This window comes from Argiope bruennichi, chromosome 4 (assembly GCF_947563725.1).
Source record: "Argiope bruennichi chromosome 4, qqArgBrue1.1, whole genome shotgun sequence".
NCBI classification, from domain to species: domain Eukaryota; kingdom Metazoa; phylum Arthropoda; class Arachnida; order Araneae; family Araneidae; genus Argiope; species Argiope bruennichi.
The window spans coordinates 56,307,150-56,328,487 of record NC_079154.1 but is presented as its reverse complement, the minus strand read 5'-3'; the positions used below and the strand labels follow the sequence as shown (position 1 = coordinate 56,328,487).

Below are 21,338 nucleotides of genomic sequence, written 5' to 3'. Positions count from 1 at the left end.
ATACTTCTTTATAATTAATTTTTTCTCGGCATCGTTTAATAACAGTAACAAAAAAACTATCAAAAATAATTAATTGAAATATAATGTATATAAATCTAATTTCTGAAATGATCAAATTTTTTATCGTTGGTGCACTCTCAAACATCTAGGATAACAGCAATTTTAATTACAGTATGATTCCGGGATTTTTTTGAATTAAAATTATAAGACTTTAAAACTGATGATTTTAATTTATGATGTTCGTGCTTTGAGAGAAGGTAGTAATCATTCCTTGAGCCTTATAACATTCTTAAGTTTTTACATTTTAAATTTTAAATTTTCCGAAATTAACTTATCTGAGAACCCGAAATGACATATTATTCACTAATAGTGTCCATGCTAATTGCAGCGCAGAAGATAAGCCATTAGGAATTGGCATATACTTCCAATTGAAAAAGGAATGCTGTTAATAAAGTAAAGAATTAGATTTAATATTATTTGTGTCAATAAAATGTATTTTAGAAAACAGTTATCCATTCAAATTTTTGTACTGTTCCCCAACCCTATTATTCCTCTTTATATTTACTTATCTATATCTATATCTATATCTATATCTATATCTATATCTATATCTATATCTATATCTATATCTATATCTATATCTATATCTATATCTATATCTATATCTATATCTATATCTATATCTATATCTATATCTACACTTACAATAAAGATGAATGTATGAGTATGTGTTTGTGTTGGCGCTCTACAGGTTAAACCAGACCTAAAACTACCAAACTTGGCACATGCATAATTTGGAGGGTTTGAATGCGTGCCTTGAGGTGACTTGTTTGATTTAGAATCTTAAAAAATTAAAAACTAAACGAAATTTTTGCATCTTTCTACGATAACTTTCGAAAATATCACAGCACAAAAATGATTTTTAAATCATTTTAAAGTTCAAGTAATCATCCTTTCAATGATCCCAGTGCTTCATTCTATAAATTAAGTCTCTATTTTTAATATATACAAATTTCATACTTTTATAAAAACTATATTTTCTAACAATTTATTTCATACAAAATATAAATAAAATGTAAGTGTACGAGTTCGTTAGAGTATATTGAAAGAAAAATTAACTATTATCAACTTGTTGCCAAAATATTGACAAAAGTTTAAATTTAAAAATAAGTTAACTATTACTGCAAATTAAACCTAGGAAAATGTGATTTTCAGCATCTGTTTTTATGATATGGAATAAATATGAAATGTGATATTTTTTAAAAAATACATACAAAAAAGTTTTCTATTATTTTTTACAATATTTATATTATTAATTCAATAAATCAGTTTTATTTAAGGCAAAGGTAGTCTCATATTATAGGACATTCACTCTAATTAATCAAGGCCTAACAGCTTATTTCAAAAACTTTATTAATTGGAGCATATATCTAAAAAAATGGTCTAAATGAAATAAATAATTATATTTTATATAGTTTAAATAAATAATGTTCTTATGGATTACGAATTTTAAATATTTATTCAGATCCTCCATACTATGTGTCATTTTTTTTAAAAAAATATTCTTGAAACACTAATATTTTAAATAAAATATAATAAATAAAAAAAAGTTCCACTTTTTTGCAAATAAAATTGACTAAGTTATGAAAATTTAAATGTCTCTATTCAATAAAAAAACGTGAATCCAGACCTTTCCATCGATTGTCTTGAAGAAAATGCACCAAACAGTGTCTGAACTTTCCCCAGACTGACTGCTTACAATCATGAAATTGTTGGTTAACCTAAAATAATAATATTCATACCTTTTACTAGTCGCATCAGGTGACCAACTGGCTCACGGGGAATATTTGTTATATTTAATTGCAGAAAGATGCCCATGATTCAACCAAATTATTTGACATTATGCGCGCTATTTTAATTGTCTCTTATTGGTTCAGTTAATTGCATGTATGAATATTTCTAATGGAAATTAGTCTCGTGATTTTATAGCAATATTAAAAATATGAATGTGCAATTGAGCTATCTTATAAATTTTGCGATATTTTAACATTGCTTTTTTATTTATCTTTATTATTTATACAATAATTATTTATTTATTATTATTTTACAATTATCTTTTATTATTTATACAATGAAAGAAAGTTAAAAGTTACGGGATTAAGTATTTGATGAATTAATGAGAGCGATTTGAATTTCAAGTTAATACTGCAATCTGTTTTTTTAAAATTAGGTAAAAAAAAATTCTAAAAAATTAGCAAAATAGCAAAATTTAGTAAAAATTCGCGCTACTATTAATTACATTAAAAAGAGAATTTTGTAAATGTTTCAAATGGTATAAAATATATTCATGTACAATATTGTTTTTGAAATTTATCATATCACTAAAAATTAAAAAAAAAAAATCACTCCGAGATATGCATTTTCACACTTCAAGTTACATATGTGCCAAATTCGGTAGCTATGGGTCAAATGTTCTAGTTTTCAAAGCTACAGCGCACGCACGCACGCACGCACGCACGCACACACACACACACACACACACACACACACACACACACACACACACACACACACTTTTATTATTAGTAGGGATTACAGTTTAACTTCCTTCATCAAATGATCTTATCCAAGAAAACCAGTTAACTTTACGGCTAGTTACTTTCCTATGTTATCGAATCCTCCAGCAGTTTTACTTTGCAACTGCAAGTTGTAATATACATATGACTTTTTTGTGTATCTTTAAGATACTCTTAAAAATTTCTCTGAAGATTTCTGGCTCAGACTGTATATCAAGATACAATTGCAGCAATTACAATTTTTAATACACATTAAAACACGTTTGCATGTATTGCATGTAAACATGTTGCTGTTTCTTTTTTAGAGACTCTTTTATTTGGCTGAAGACCGTAAAAAATTTCATGTATTCTTTTAATAAAAAATTGTAAATAATTTGATGCATTTTGTAAATTTTTTGATTGTTTATTCAGTTGTGTTTAAGCCTAATTTTCTTAGAAAAACGAGCTGTAATTATTTTTTATGATTAAGCTCACATAATAATATTTTAATTTAAATTATATTCATAAAATATTTCATAGCAATGTAATGTTATCAATTTCTTTTCAAAGATTTGGCAGGAGTCATCATTTTAGAACTGCTCGGGAAATACATCAAGCGAGATAAATTCAGCAGTTGATGAAGCAATGGTTGAGTGATTTATTTCGCTTTCCTTTTCTTTTATTCTAACGAGACGGATCTAAATAGCATTTATATGCTTTTGTTTACCACTTAAGACCAAAACCAGAATTTCCCAGTTTTCCTTCTTACAGATCTCTATTAAACTTCTAATACCGTCTAAATATAAACTTTTAATTCTATTCGTAATCAATACACAGAAAAGGATTACATTCTTTATGCAAAAGTAGATAAAAACACTGAATTAATAGGAATGCAATATTTATTTCAATATTCTAATCGTTTGTATCTTATTTTAGATTCTAATGTTTGCTTTAAAATTTAAATCGTTTGTCTCTTATTTTATTTAAATTATTTGTTTCAACATTTCTTTCTTTGATTTTAGAATCTAAAGAAAGAAATGCATGTAATTTACAACTGATAATTACTAAAGAAAATTTCATTCAATTATAAATGTTTTTTTAATCAGAAGCCTCTAAAATAGTTGGTTAAGAATGAAAAAGGCTTTATTCTGTAAAAACCATGAATTTTATATACGATTTTGCTTTAAAGTTCCGTGTTTCGGATGTCGCAAAATTGAAAAGGTAGTTAAATGCAGAATGTTAGAAGAAAAGTCTCACAATTCTGAATTGCTATCAGTTACTTTTTCGAAGTTTGCTAATTCCAAATTTCTGCACGGTCCGAACAGGAGGGTGTTTGATTTTGATGAATTTCGAAAGGATCAGAAACGTAAAGCAGCGGATTTGCGATGGAATTTGGCTCTTGATGATTCTGACGCCAATCCACTGCCGGCAAAATATTAGAAATCTTTTGAGAGGAACACAATTCATAAATCCAGGTTAATAGTAATTAGATGTTAACAAAATTTAACCCAAATCTATGCTATTATAAAAAAACGCTTTATGTAGTTTAGGGGTTCTTTGGAAATTTCAGATTTTGACAATATTTCCACCCTAGTGAGGCAACAAATCTTATAAAGAAAAGTATACCAGTATTTGTTGCTGCAATTGCAATTCTACATTTTATGCAGTTTTTTACTTTCTTGTAGTTGAAGTATAGTTTTCCGCCGTTTGAATATCTGTGTGCATATGGGTACGATAACAAAAAAAAGGAGCTATCAAATTTAACGCATGATTTTACTGTCTGAACTGCAAATGTGTATCTAGTTTTGTATCAAATGTATCAAATTATCTGTCGGTATATCTATTTGTATCATGTAGAAAGTGATAATTTTAAAAAACAACAAGCGAGACGTATTAATTTTTCTGCTCAATTTTGGCATTAAAATAGCAAATAAGCATCAAAATTTGGATCAAATCGATCTATAGGAAGAATTATTATTTGAAAAAAGCGTACTTGATTCTCAAAAGTCCAAAATTATGAATATGTAGGAGAAAAACCGAAGAAAGCAAAATCCCGTTAGTTTTATCAGTTATCAATTAAATGAAATTATCAATTAAATAAAAAAATATTATCAGTTTATATTATCAAAATTATTATTAAAATCAGTTATCAATTAAATAAAATTAAATTTGAGTATATTGTATTCCATTACTACTTCCTTCACTAACTTGATTACTAACTTCAAATATTTGCTATCCTCTTTCTGAAATCGAAATTGCAAGCATCATTTATGCCTTCAAATCTCAGATTTATTTTAATTTTTTTAAAGAAATTCATTAAAGCAACATTAATTGATTTATTTTTGATTCGATTGATAATAAATTAATTCTTACTTATAATATACATCATAAGTTGTATTTATTATGTTATACATCATAAAATAATATACAATAGAAACGGAGATTGTAGACTATCAATTTCAGGATTACCTTATCAATAATTCCATTAATGGTATTCCATTTAAAACTTATGATTATGCGGAGAAATATATACTATTTCATAATGAATCATTTATTTTAAAGTCATTTACGTTCTTTTTTCAATTAACAATGCTAATTCATTTTAAATTAAGGTTTGATTCTTAATTATCCTTCCTTCGGTTGATTTGTTCTCGAAATTATGGATAGATTGTCTGAAAAGAAATTCGTTATTGCATGATAAAAATTTCTCTTCCTCTTTTCTTGATATGAACTTGTTACGATTTTGTTCCAAATGGGAGATCATTGGAAAATTTTGAAATTTGTAACAAGTTTCTGTTGCAAATATTGCAAAAATATCTCAGTAGAATTTATAATATCTGTCAATTTAAAGCTTTGCAGAGTAACATGAAAGAATTCCCTTCATCTTCTTCAATTTTTTTTAAAAAAATTTCTTTAAAAAAATTTTTTTTTGGTCCATTCCATTTGGCTAAAAATGTTAAAAATGGTTCATATAAGGTTTTTTTAGACATGTCTTGGTTAGGCTACTAATTATCCTTTCCCTTATTACTGCTAACAGAAAAGAAAAAAGAATCTATTAGGAATTTTTGAAAAATATGACGAATTTGCTTATCTGTCAAACACATTATGCTATCTTTTGATATCAAAATCTTATTAATTTTTTTTGATAAAGGCATGCTTTTGTAAACAATCAAAGGTTCTTAATTGCCATAATAAAATTTGTTAAAAGTACTGGAAATTAATTATTCTATTATGATTTAGTCCTGATTTAATTTTGAAATTTTCATAGTTTACAAAGCATAAGTAAATTAGAATTTTAATTAAATTCATAATTTTTAATCAGCTTTTTAGGAATTCTTTAATTTTTGAGATTCATAGAGGATATTCATTATTGTTTTCTTTTCTTTTCTTATTGCTTTTGAAATATTTATTTGATTTCAAAGTTTGGATTTAAAATTGTTCCGACCTGTCACTGTCCCTCTTGCGGCAAAGGGAAAAACACTTCAGTGCATCGTGTAGCGTTAGCGAGTGTGTGTGCGGTAGCAGAGCAGCGCCTGCTAAGCAATGATGACCAGAATAAAAGGAAAAAGAGTCCAAATTTATTCTTGTGTTATGATTTTTTAATAATGTGAGAGCTATCGACATAAATTTAGTGCATGTGTAATCATATGGTCCGTCGAGCCGGAGTTGAAATAGCGATCAGCGATGGATTACGTTTTTTTTTTGTGTGTGAAAATATGCGAAGTGGATTAGCGTAGGCTTAGGAAACGAAAGTTGTAGCTTGAGTGGTGTTTTCTGTTTCTGTTCTCTGTGTTTTCGCGTATTCTCTCGTCCCAATTCTCAAGGATAATTATTGTGGGTAAGTGTTCGATTACTTAAATTTTCATTATGTCTTTTGTCTAGTTTGAAGAAAGACGAATTAAAGAGCTTGTGTACGGAACTAAATATTGAATTTGCGTCTTCCGCTAAAGTTGTAGATTTGATAAATATAATTGAGAATAGTGACATTTATAAGCAAAGAATTGAGGTTGTGAAAAATTTAATTAAAGAGATTTCAGACGAAAGAAGTAAGAATTCGGATCAAGCCGAAAACGAAAGGCGTTCATTAGAACAAAAATTGGAGATTGAAAGGCTTTCGCTTTTGCGTGTAGAGAAAGAAATAGAGCTTTTAAAACTCAAATCCTCATCGTGTGAGCTTAACGATAATGAACAGAGTTTTAGTTTAGAGAATTTAATTAAGAGTATCAAAGTTTTGACGATTCCTGTTCCCAAAAATGCTGAAGTTTTTGAATGAAATGCATGTTTGAATGAAATGCATTGAATGCATGCATGTTTGAATGAAATGCATTGTTTTAATCTCTTTTTCAATTCGCTCGAAAAAGCTTTCAAAACAAAAGCAGTTAGTGATAAATTTAAAGCGGAAATTCTATTAAATCTATTAGGGGATAGAATTGGCAATTTAATGGTTTATATCAAAGAAGAAGAGTTGAGTGACTATGAAAAAATTAAATCTATTGTCTTAAAACAATTTCAACCAACTTATCAAGAATGTCTAAAACATTTTAAAAGTGCAGTAAAATTGCCAACAGAAAATTATGTGCAATTTGCTTCAAGAGTTAGATCTGTTTTTGAGTATTACATTCAACTTCGTAATGTGTATGTCTGTTTATTTGTATGCTTAGTTACTAAGGCAGTGCACCTCGAGATGGTCACTGATTTAACATCAGATGCCTTCATAGCGTGTTTAAAGAGATTTGTGGCTCAAAGAGGTTTATGTTCGAAATTATTTTCAGATAACGGCACAAACTTCATAGGAGCAAATAAGGAACTTTCTAAGTTATACAATTTAGTTGTAAAACCCGACGATAGTCATGCTAGTTATTTGTCAACAGAGGGAATTGATTGGAACTTCATTCCACCTAGAGCACCTAACTTTGGTTGCCTCTGGGAAAGTGGAGTTAAAGCATTTAAATATCATTTCAAACGCATTTTAGGTAATTCCAAATTGAGCTATGAAGAATTCCTAACAGTTATTACGCAAATAGAAGGAATTCTAAATTCTAGACCACTTGCACCTCTGTCGTCCGATACCGATGTGTATGACGTGCTAACCCCTGCTCATTTCTTAATTGGCAGATCCTTAAATACTGTTGTAGAGCCAAATTTAATCGAAGTTAAAGACAATCGATTATCCAATTGGAAAAAACTGACAAAATTAATTCAAATGTTTTGGAGAAAATGGCATATACAGTATCTTAATAATTTGCAACAGAGGTCCAAGTGGAAGGTAGAAAAAGATAATGTAAAAATCAATGAGTTAGTGCTTCTTAAAGATGAAAACCTACCCCCTCAAAAATGGGCATTAGGTAGAATAATTGAATGTTATCTGGGTGAAGATAAAAGGGTTAGAGTTGTAAAAGTTAAAACTCAATCTGGAGTTTATAAAAGAGCCATTTCAAAAATTTGTATTTTACCTATTGATGCGTAATCTTATATTAGTGTTCTTTATTGTGTGATTAATGTTATTACCTTGTAATGTGTAGTGTTTAAAATCTGAATTTGTGTGTTTTTATTCAGCATTGTGCATTGAATTGTGATATTTCATAGTTTTTCCTTGTGTGTGTGTGTTGACAACATTATGTCAAGGCGGGCGGTATGTTCTGACCTGTCACTGTGCTGCCCTCTTGCGGCAAAGGGAAAAACACTTCAGTGTATCGTGTAGCGTTAGCGAGTGTGTGTGCGGTAGCAGGGCAGCGCCTGCTAAGCAATGATGACCAGAATAAAAGGAAAAAGAGTCCAAATTTATTCTTGTGTTCTGATTTTTTAATAATGTGAGAGCTATCGACATAAATTTAGTGCATGTGTAATCAAAAATTATTTACCATTTTTAAATATAAATTCTAAATCGTTTAAAATGTAAAAAATATTTTCATGTTTTTTAAAATTTTATTTTGTTGATATGAATTTCTTAATTTATGAGCCTGATTTTCATGTATTTTAAATGGTGATTCTGGAAAAGTTTTCTGATTTTTGTTTTTAACACATTAAATGTTTACAGCAAAGAATTTAAATTAATTAAAATGTTTTCCTTAAACATTTTAACTTAATTAAAATAAAATAATTAAAACATTTTCTTTAAACATTTTAATTAATATTTATGAAAACATTTTCTAATAAATTGCAACGTTTGTTGAAAAGAAAATTACAATATCTCAGAATTTTTTTTAAATAATTTTAATGGAAAAGGAGATTATAATATCTTTTTCTATAATTGGGAGGCATTTTGAAAAAGATGCTATAGTTTATTTTGACATTAGTAATTTTAGTAAGGCGTCACATAGTACAGTGAGCTTAACTATCAAATAAATGAAAGTTTTAAATTATTTTATTTATGCCAAAAAATTATACATTAAAAATATACTTTAGCAAATTGATGCATTAGGTATAAAATTTTTAATAACAGACATGAATGGGGTAGAAAACCTAATGCTAATATATTATCGAATTTGTTAGTTTCTTAAAATATTTTCCTTGGAATCATATCCATAATCTTTGCAGCGCCATCTAGGTGGGAAAAAGAAAAAGAAACCAAATTTTTAAAAACATGAAAAATTAATTTGAATTAGGTGAGTAGAGAAAAGTATGGGATATTCTATAATAAATCATATATATTTTTTATGATGCTTTAAAATATTACATTTAGTGAACAAAAACAAAAAAAAAAAAATATTGTTCAATATCTTCGTCTGACTAAAGATATGTGCTTAGTTTTTTACGTTTTAATATACGAAATATGTAAAAGAATAAATAACGCTGAATAAAAGCAGTAAAAAGGAATTTGGCAAATCTTTACAGTTCTGAAATGTTAAAGTCAAAAAATCGTTTTAAGAATTATACCTATGTAGATATGAATACGATAACTCAGAAGACAAGTTGATTGAAATTTATTACAAAGTTGTTACATCCATATTGTAGATTTATGTGAAATATACGAGCACTCATAAATGATGCTAATGATCATTAATGATGTTTATAATTCCCTTTCCGAAGAGCCCTCATATAAGCGGGTCTAGTACACGTTAAAACCGTCCCGGCCAAACTCCTCCAGCAGGTTTTGCGTGGCGTGGAGAGGGGCGTGCCAGCTCTTGTGTTGTCCTCGTCATCTGACCTCGGTTCAAAATTATGAGGTCCGTCCCAAAATAGCCCTAGAGTTGCTTTAAATAATATTAGTAATAATTTAAATAACTGGTGTTAATATAAATAAGCTAAACTAATAATTCCATTTATTAGCATTAGCATGTCCATTTATTTTTCCTAAATACATATTCATCGAAGTAACATTAAATTATACGAAAAAAGGCCCATATTTATAAAGATTTTTAACTTGAATATTGTATTAAAGTCCAAGTATAATACTGCATATATTATATCAAATTTAAATACTGATATAGTTTTTATAACTACTTACATTCTCGTTTCCGGAGAAAATATTATATACTTTTATTTATTTTGCGAATTAACGTAGATATATTTAAAAATTTGGATAATTAAAAAAAAAGACTTGATTATTAAACTGACGTCATGGAACATACGCTCTTTAACACATTTTTTTATATAATTTATTTCCTTCCGCATTTGTAAAGTTTCCAGACTTTTTGTTTGTAAGGTTAATAATCCCTAATAGAATGATCATTTACTTACTTATGCTCTAGAATTTTGGAATTTTAAGTAGTTATGTGATAATGAATATAAAATATCTTAACGTACATAATAACATATTATATACAAATTAATTGATTGAACTGAATTTTGATTCCATAAAAAATACAGTCTGTAGCGACTGTACTTGTAAGATTGTATAGTAAATATCTAAGCTAAAAATACACATTAACAATTTAAATAATATAAAATAGAATAAAAAAAATTGAAGGAAAAGATGAATTCAAAGTTGCCTTGATAATGTCTTCAGGCCGGATAATTCTTTTCCTTCAATTTTTTATTCCATTTTATTTTATTTTATATTAATGTTAATGCTTATTTTTTAATTGGCTAATTTCATTTGTATTTTAGATGAAGCAACTGTTGACGCCAATAAGTCAGCAGAACGCTCTGCCTACTAAATTTGTAGCGCCACCAAGTGGTGAAATCATATAACCGTGAGAGTGTGTGTGTAAACCCCTGAGAGAGAGGGTGTGTCAGGAGTGTTGAGAATAAACAAAGAGAGATACAGTCCACGAGTTTGTGTTTCATTTATATGTGATTGAGTTTTCTAAAAACTGAGCTATCGACGGCCAAAATATGGTCCAGTTAGCCGGAGACGTCTATGCATCTATTGTATAGTGATTCATTATTTGAAATGTGTGATTTATTAGTGGAGATATCGTCGATGATGACGAAATTGGTGCGAAAATACCAAGAATGAGAATGCTATTGTGGATAACTGGTCTCGAGTGACAGCAGTCCCAGCAAAGAGGTATGGGCAGTATTATCCTTTGAGTTATTAACTAATTAATTTCCCGAGATGAAGTTAATTTTGTTTTTGTTAAGTTATAATTAATTTCCCGAGATGAAGTTAATTTTGTTTTTGATGAGTTATAATTAATTTCCCGAGTTGAAGTTAATTTTATTTTTAATGAGTCATAATTAATTTCCCGAGATGAAGTTAAGTTTGTTTTTGATGAGTTACAATTAATTTTCCGAGACGAAGTTAATTTTGTTTTAATGAGTTTAGAATAAAATTGTGATAATATTATTCTCGTGAATTGTTTTGAAATATATATTTAAAATGGCGGGTTTAGCAAAATTAAAGAAAGATGAATTAAAACTCGTTGCCGAGGAGATAGGTTTGGTTGTTGCGGAAGGCATGAAAAAGAGTGAAATAATACGTTTAATTGAGGAGAGTGATGTGTACAAAAATGACAACGAAGTTGTTAAAGATGCTGTAGATCAAATAATAGGGAATAAAAACCAAAAATCCGATCAGGATAGTGAAATAGAACTAGAGCGTCTTAGATTAGAGAGAGCTAAAATAGAATTACAATTAGCGCGATTAAGGGCTACTGAAAATAGTACTCAGACTTCCGTTAATGTAGAGAGTAAAACCGAACCAGAAGAGTCTCTGGATAGCTTATTAAAGTCTGTGAGAATATTGTGTATTAAACCACCGAGCAAAGCTCAGGATTGGGGTTTCTTTTTTACTTCGTTAGAGAGAGCACTTAATACTAAAAAGGTTCCTGAGAAATATAAAGCGGGGATTTTATTAAATTTATAAGGAGAAAGAGCTTCTAATATCCTAACTTATATTGCTGAGAAAGACTTAAATAATTATGAAGAAATTAAATCAATTGTACTAAGAGAATTCGAGCCAACAGCGCAAGCAGTTTTAGAGAATTTTAGATACGCTACTAGAGATAATGAAACTCATGTGCAATTCGCGTCACGCTTAATGACGAGTTTTGAATATTATTTAAAATTAAGGGGTGTTAAAGATTTTGAGACCCTAAAACAATTGATAGTTTCGGATAAATTATTCCAAACGCTGGATAAAGAAACAGCAACTCATATTAATACTAGGCAAAATCAAAAGTGGTTTACACCTCTCGAGTTAGGAAAAGAATGTGATCTTTATTTTGCTTCCAAAGGCAAAACCATTAATGAGATGAGAAGAGGGCAAAATTATAGCAATAAATTTAAACCAGCATCAAAAGTATTTTTCAATGAGATGAAAAATAAAAATTGCGATTTATGTCTAAAAAGCGAGAATCATCCTTTGTATGCTTGTCCTCAATTTAAAAGACTTTCGGTTCTTGAACGCGTAGAGGTAGTAAAAAATAAAAACGTCTGCTTCAAATGTTTATCGCCTAATTGTAGCGTTAAAAAGTGTTCGTTTAGAAATTGTTTCTGTGGCAAAGCTCACAACAAGTTAATACACTTTTCGAAAGAAACAAAAAATGTTTCGTCTACGAATGTAAAAACCGCCGAAGTCATAAATAAGTCGCAATCGGAGGGGAGAAATTCGGAACAGGGTCCGGTTTCCCCCAGTGAGTGGGGTCCGACCTTTGTCGCAACAAATCTAACGGTAAACAAGAATGTTGTTTTGTCGACTGTAAGATGTTTGATAAAAGACAGATGTTCGCAATGGCAGGAAGTAAGGTGTCTTTTGGATAACGGCTCACAGTGCTGCCTCATGAGTCAGAATTGCATGCAGAGGCTAGGACTCCAAAGTGAAAAAATAAATCAATCTATTTCTTGTATTAATAATGCCTCGCTTGTAGTTAATCGCAGAGTAACAGCAATTGTGGCTAGTAAAAATAAAAGTTTCGAAAGAAATATTTCAATGTTAGTGGTATCAAAAATAACGGATTTAATACCGAATAAGATGATAGATATGCGTGTAAATATGCCAGAATCAATTGACCTTGCGGACCCTAATTTTAATATTCCGGGCAAAATAGATATTTTAATTGGCGCTGAATACTTTTATGAAATAATAAAGCCGGGAAAATTAAATGCTAAAAATGAGAATTTGACGTTACAGGACTCTGTATTTGGGTATATTGTAGGAGGTAGCGTTTCGAGTTCAGTTAAATTAAATTCTAACTATTGCGGTTTAATATGTGGAGCAGAAGAATTAAATTCAAACTTGAGAAAATTTTGGGAGATTGAGGAAATGGGTAATGAATTACCTAAAAGTAAAGAAAATGCTATTTGTGAGGAGCATTATGCGCGAACACATAGAAGAGATGAGACAGGAAAATATACTGTGGCGATGCCATTTAAAGAGCATTGGTCATGTCTAGGGAATTCAAGAGATATTGCTCTAAAACGACTCGAATCGCTGTGGACTCGCCTGTCTAGAGACCAAAAATATCTGAAACTGTATTCTGATTTTCTGAAGGAGTATGAGGAGTTAGGCCACATGAGCGAGATACAAGATAAAAGTGTTGAACCTGAAGTGACATATTATATGCCTCATAATGGCATCTATAGGCCTCAAAAAACGACGACTAAACTACGTACTGTCTTTAATGCGTCCACCTTGACTAGTAGTGGAAAATCGCTCAACTCAATTCAGTATAACGGCGGAGTGATTCAAGACGATCTATTTACATTACTAATTAGATTCAGAAAACATATATTTGCATTTCCTGCAGATATTCGTCAGATGTATCGTATGATCAATATAGATGAGAATCAAAGAAATCTACAAAGAATTTTATGGAAAGAGGGAGCTAATGAGTCCGTTAAAACGTATCAGCTAAATACGGTTACCTACGGAACGGTTAGTGCTCCATATCTAGCCATGAGAACACTTAAGCAAATTTCCATTGACGAGGGAAAAAACTTTCCAAGTGCTGCATCAGTCTTGTGCCATGATTTTTATATGGACGATGTTTTAAGTGGAGCGAGTACATTGGAAGAGACAAAAACTTTGCAACATGAACTTGTTGGCATTCTAAAAACTGCCCAGATGTCATTACACAAGTGGTGTGGAAATACGTCCGAGCTTATTCCTGCTACTAAGACAATCCACTTGGAAATAGTCACTGACTTAACTGCAGAGGCAATGATTGCCACTTTAAAGCGCTTTGTTAGCAGAAGAGGTGTTAGTTCCTCTATCTGTTCTGATAATGCAACTAATTTCAAAGGGGCCAATTCAGATTTGAAACGTTTGCAAAATATGATTGGTAGACCCCCAGAGCCATTAGCTAATTACTTAAGAACTGAACAAGTGACATATAAATTTATTCCACCAAGGTCACCTAACTTCGGTGGCTTATGGGAGGCGGGTGTTAAATCTTTCAAACACCATTTAAAGAGAGTTGTTGGTAATGCGCGTTTAACAATGGAACAGTTTTTGACTATTGTTATTCAAATTGAAGGTATTCTAAACAGTCGCCCACTGACACCTTTGTCATCAGATCCAAACAATTTTGAAATTTTGACCCCAGGCCATTTTTTAATCGGCCGTCCCATAAATAGTATTCCTGATCCAGATTATTCAGAGAGAATAGATAATCTTTTATCTCAATGGCAAAGATTGAGAAAAATGGTCCAAACAATTTGGAAAAAATGGAAATTAGATTACTTAAATAATCTGCAAGCCAGACACAAATGGCAGTTTGAGAAACAAAACATTTCAAAGGATTCTATAGTTCTTTTAAAAGATGATAATCTTCCCCCTTGCCAGTGGACAATGGGAAGAATACAAGATTTAATTTATGGATCAGACGGCAAAGTCAGAGTAGTACTTATAAAAACTCCACAAGGAGTCACGAAAAGAGCAATTTCAAAAATTTGTTTGTTACCATGTGAATAAAATCAATGTATATCTAGTGTAATTATTATATTTAGTATTTAAAATGATATAATGTATGTTTAAGTTGTTCATTGTACATATTGAAATATCGCATATATTGTCTTTTCAAAAATGTTTTGTATATAATATTCAATTTTTTTTTTAAGTGTAATTTTTTTGTATCTTGTGCAAGATAATTGTTGAAATTTTGCATTGTCTAATTAAGTAATGTGTTAAATTTTTATTTCTGTAATGTTGAGATTTTGAAATGATATTTCAAGGGGGGCGGAATGTTGACGCCAATAAGTCAGCAGAACGCTCCGCCTACTAAATTTGTAGCGCCACCAAGTGGTGAAATCATATAACCGTGAGAGTGTGTGTGTAAACCCCTGAGAGAGAGAGGGTGTGTCAGGAGTTTTGAGAATAAACAAAGAGAGATACAGTCCACGAGTTTGTGTTTCATTTATATGTGATTGAGTTTTCTAAAAACTGAGCTATCGACGGCCTAAACAGCAACGATAGAGCACTCTAATACAAATAAATATTAAAAAATGTAAATTTTTCTAAATACAATGTATCTTCCTTTCAAAGTCTATTGCACTAGAAAATATTTTCTTAATAAGTTAATTTCATAAAATATTGTTTTTAACCTTATGATTTATATTTTTTTCTTTTATAGTACTTATATAATTTTTAATTTTTGCCGTTGCCATAATAGATAATTTTTTGCAGTTAACAATTGTTGAATGTAAATTATCGGATATAAGATTTTAAGACGTTCAAATTTAAAAAAAATAAAACGTCAGGAATTTTCTGTTAAGAATCAAAATATTCTTTTTCTTTTTAATTTAGAGTCGTTCTCTATTAGCACAACGTTTCCAACAATATTATTACGATACCTTCCCGATATTATACAGCTTTCAGATTGTCGAACAATACTATGAGGCTTTCGTGAAATATTTTGGGCTAATAGGATTTTTTAAATCAAACCGTATATTGAGTCTGACTTCAAATTTCATTAAGATGATATAACTTTAAAGCGAATATAAAGTCTTGGGAAATTCATTGAAGATTATAACCAACTAAATGTTTTAGAATTTCAATTAAATTGCAGAAGCAAGTTTTGGAATTTTGTGGACAAAGATAATTTTGAAACAAGTAATATAAAAAAAATTTTTTAAAGTCAATTCCTACTTATTTTCTTATATTATTTATATATATATCTTATATTATTTATGATCGGGTGTCGCGTCAGTAATTTCAGAGCATGGCGACCATTTGGCGACGGATTTGGCAACTTTGGCGATGAAATAGAAATTACTGGACAAATTTAATTAATTTATTAATATTTTTTAAAAAAATGTATTAACATCAAGTGTCATCCACCACAAGTTTAAAAAAAATATTTGAATTAGCTGTATGTAATCCTTGCCAATAAATCTAAATAATTTTGCAATCAACCGAACAACTATTTATGTACAACGATTTAAGAACGTTATCCATTTGAACTGTGTAGAATAAACGAGATTTTTTTTTATTATTTTCTGGGATAAGGGGATTCCTACATAAAGTAATAATGTGATATCTCATTATCTGTCAGATAAATTATATTGAAATTAAAGAGAAACATTTATACAAATGATAAAGTGACTTTTATTTACATAAGAGACATGCATAATACAAGGAAATGACTGTATACAAATGAATGTAAATTATTGTTATAATTACTATTTACATTTTAATGAAAATATAATTGTTAGATATATCTACAACCACATTCATAGTCTCATCTATTACATCCATCCATGGTGTCCATGATGTTCCATCTCATAATGATAAGGAATGTACTCTATATGATGGTGCTCGCCACCCCCGTGGTGTTTTGAAAGCAACTTGGCTAGGATACCAGCTGCTAGCAATGCCTCAACAGCACTTCTGCCTCCACCTCTTTTTCCATGGCCTCCACCACCACCTCCGAGCAATCCTCCCATCATACCACCACCACCGTGCATGCCTTCCACTGTCATGAAGGCTGAAGAAATGATAAGACAGATGCAAAAGGACACAATTTTCTTTGAGGCAGCCATTGGTATGAATATATATGTCTGTAATAAAAGTCGCTTATTAGAAGTGAAATTTCTAAATTACACTTTTATGGTTAGGCATCAATGTATCAAGAAACTGATTATTAAGGTTGTAAATAAAAAGATTTTGTAGAAAACGACATATCTTTCAGTCCTTTATTTCGGGAATTAGTAGTTCAATATAAAAAAAAAGTGATAAAATTCATTGAATTACTTATTATTAGCATTAAATAAATGGTATTTTAATCTGAATTTCTATTAGTATGGTGTGATATTAGTATACTGACGAAAGCCATTCAGTATCTTAAGAAAAAATGTAAGCATTGTTTAATTTTTTGAAAAAATTATGGTAATTAAAGAAGAGGTAATTTTAAATCTATTACAAAAGAAAGTCCAATCCTACTACTGTTACTATAATCTACAGAATATACTAATACAACAGCCCACAAAAAGAATTTAAAAGTAATGTAAATTAATTGTAACGTGTCCTTTGTTTGACCTCAACTACTGAGGGGACTGTATATACTTTGAATGGAAATCTGATGCCGCGAGGCTGTCTAGAGTTTCAAATTGTCAAGCAAGAAATATATCTAAAAGTAGTTTTAACTCAAACTGGGGTTTTATCTTCTTATTTGGAAGTAAATGTAGAAGCATGATCATGAAACTTCATATACCTACTATTTATTTAAGGAATAATATATAATACATTGTTAGAATATTTTGGTATTGTTGTGTCCAAGTTTAAATTATTTACCAGAAGATAGTATTGTTAAATGCTTAAATTTCACAATATGGAAAGCTACTGTAAAATATCTGAAGGGCATCATACAACGCCGTAAATTATCAGATAAAATAAATATTATTAATTATAATTAAAAATAATTATTATTCTCAAAAAATAATTCACTAATTTACTATAGGTTGTGAGATAAATAATATGTTTGGTTCACTTTTCTAGCAAGTATTTTCAGTAATCAGAATATTAAAAGTATTTTCTAATACAAATCGACAGACAAAAATTAATCTGTAACAAAAAAAAAAAAAAAAAAAAAAAAAAAAGTGGGAGCAATGCAATAAGAGTCTAGATTTCACACTTGAAAAGGCTGGAATCACCAAAATGCGATTATTTTAGTAAAGCATGAGAAATTGAAGAGAAATTTTTTATATTGAATGTAAGTTTTTTTTGTAATCACTTTCTTAACTACTTTTCTATTTGGGCTTATAAAAAAATGACTTAAAATGTTCTCTTCACACAGCATTTGTTAATATCTAACAGCTTAAATTTGCCATAAAATTTCTTTTATTCTGAACGTTTTTTGAACAGGGAAAAAAAAGAAAATTTTATTATTTTTAATGGATGAAAATTTTTAGATTGCCAAATATAGATGGCAGCAGGAGAATCTATAGAATATAAGCAAATAGTTCTTACATTTGATGATAGATGGCAGAAGTAGAATTATGTAATGCCGAAATATGAACGAATGTTTGCTAATTATGTTTATGCCATTTTAAATAATAAAATAATCATGTGTAATAAGATGGCTAAGATACTACATTTGATTTCTGCTTTGCGCTTCTAAAATAATTATAAATTCATATTTCTTTTTCTTCATGTAAATTCCTTTTATAATCATAATACTTAATTTTCAATTTACTTTTATAAAATTTTTAATAATTAATAATTTTATAAATATTTGAATAAAATAATTAATAATTTAAAATAAATTTATATATTATTATATATACATTTATTTTTTAAAATTTAATAAATTTATAATAAATAATTACTTATAATAAAATGCTTAATCATTTTCTAAATATTTTCATTCTTAAAAAAATTTATATTGTTTATCATTTGCTGCTTTATTAATTTATTTTTTTATTATAATAAAAATGTGATAATGTGTATTATATATATGTATATATATACACCCACATGAGTGTACGATTTGATATTCAGAATTCCACACATCCACAATTTTATACCTCTGTATATATAAATTATAATAATGTTTAATAATTTATCTTCTACATCTATGACTTCCGATCTTTAATTATATTTCATTTTCTTTTTTTTAGAAAAATACTTAACAGATGATACAATTTTTATAAAATGTAATGAGGTTGATAACATAACATTTTAATTAAGAAAAAAATGAATAAAATTGTACTATAAGTAAATATAAATCAACATTTAATTATTTCTAAATAAGGGATCAATTAATAATTATTGGAAAGCTAGATATTTTATTTCTTACTTAAAAGCAATATTAAGTAAACTCTCTTTAAATGCAAATTTACAAAATTATTTTTTATACGTTATTTTCAAGTTTTCAATTACATCTTTTATGCACTAATTATTTTTATAAGTTTTAAAACCAAAAGTCATCAAAATTTATAGCATATAAAATGTAAACTTAATTTTTTAATAATTTGTAAAGGATATTAAATTATATTCAGTTTAAAGCACACATTAAAAAAAATTTAGGCAAACATTTCTTTGATTTTGTTTGAAATTGCTATGAAAAACAACTCACTTCTGACGATGAATTTCCAAGTTCTTCTGCTCTGCAGTTCTGTTCAAATTGTGAATGGTTAGTTGAGTACAGTCCTTTTTATATATGATGAATATACTCGGAAGAGAAGTTCACAAAAATGACACATTTACCCCATAGGAAATTGGAAATTTCCTATACCAAGTAACTTATTCATGTAAATACAGGCTCCGTAAAATAGCGTGTGCATGCAATTTTCCTAAACATGCAAGCGTTTCCCATTTTTAGACTTTTCTATGCCAGTAATTCCTCATCCATGACAAGAAGATAAGTTGATAACAATTTTTGCACGTTTAAGGGAAAGTTTCATCTTAACTTTTTCCTAATGAGGTACAAATATGCTATTCTTTGCAAAATGTTATTGAGGTCTGCATTATGAATTATTAAACATTAAAATGTATGATTTCAGACATAGATTCCATTCTTATCTTATTTCTAAATTTCGCTCACTTTTTTTTTCCGAATTGAATTTTTAAAAAAGAATTTGATGTTTAAGATAAGATTTTTTTGTTTTATTTAAAATTTCATTGACGTTTGTCTTCTTTTTTGGTTGAGGAAATATATTGAAAAAATATCCAAACAGAGGAAACAGTGATGTAATTTTACTCTGAGTTCAATTTCATACCCATTAACCTGGTTATTCCGTGATATTCGAGTTGGAAATGACTCAGGGTTTTCCGAGTATTTCAATATTGGGCTTTATTATGTTTATATTTAGACATCTCCAGGAAACTGAGCTATAAAAACATTTGTTTTTCACATTATAAGTTGTATATTTTCAAATTGGTTTTGTACAGAGTTAAAAAAACATAAAACTAATTGCTTTATATATCTTTGAATATCTTTGATGTAGTTTTAGGAAGTATTAATATCGAAATTCTAAATTTATATAATATTCTAAAAATGCCTTTGCTTTGAGCTAATTTTGGATGATATTGATATTTGTTTTCAGTTCTATTTTAATAATTTTTTTATGGATATAATATTTTGTATTGCACAATCCTTACATCTGCCACAAAAATAGTGACTGTAAATTCAAGAAAGTTATTTTCTTTTGTAATGAAAAGTTTAATTTAGAATTAAACAGTTAGTAACAAATTGAGCTCTAAAATATTGAAACTAAACCCGATTGGGTTTCGTTATTTTCTTTGTTAAATTTCCTAATTTTTTAAAAGCTGAATTTTTTAATAGAGATTTAAACGCTGTTTTATATTCAACCATTGGCAATTATAATAACAATCGCTTTAAAATAAAGTTAAAATGATTTGCATTAATGAAGTATTCTGCTTTAAGATAGTAATAATTATTTTGATATCTCCACTACATGATGAATTGCGAAAATAATTTGTAATGTCAAACTAAGTGAACATAACCTTTCATATTATAAAAAAAATTAATTCAGAGAGCATTTGAATTTTATTTACACATCACTCTGTCAGATAATTTTCTTAAAACTCTATTCCTTAGTGGAAAAAATAAATGACATCCTCCATTCATTTTCATAAGCAAGAACAACTCTTTCAGTATAAGCAAAAATATCTTTCTCTCTTTTTTAAAAAAATAAATGAAAAAATTATCCTTAGTTTTAATATTTTCAGAGTATCTTTGGGCCCGGATATCTGCAATTTCGTTACGAAGCTTAGCATATAACGACAATTTCACATGCCCCTTTCTAAGGATTTTTTAAAAATTTAAACAAAATAAAATGAAAAAAAAAACATATAATATTTTTTTCCGAAAACTATATTACTTCTATTCGAAAGTATTAAATGATTTAAATATAAATGATTAGTTCAATGTAGGAATCTTTCTTACTCAGATATTCTCTGATCAAACCAAGAAAAATTTCCACCATTCCATTTACTTC

The 21,338-nt window shown here is 28.7% G+C and overlaps 1 protein-coding gene across 1 annotated transcript; it reads left to right on the top strand.

The window, feature by feature from the left end:
* The first annotated feature begins 7,239 nt into the window (after positions 1-7,239).
* LOC129966268 (uncharacterized) lies at positions 7,240-10,688 on the top strand. The gene is made up of 2 exons (XM_056080682.1): positions 7,240-7,821; positions 10,605-10,688. Exons 1-2 carry the CDS (start codon positions 7,240-7,242, stop codon positions 10,686-10,688), a joined length of 666 nt encoding a protein of 221 aa, XP_055936657.1.
* Positions 10,689-21,338: the final 10,650 nt, after the last annotated feature.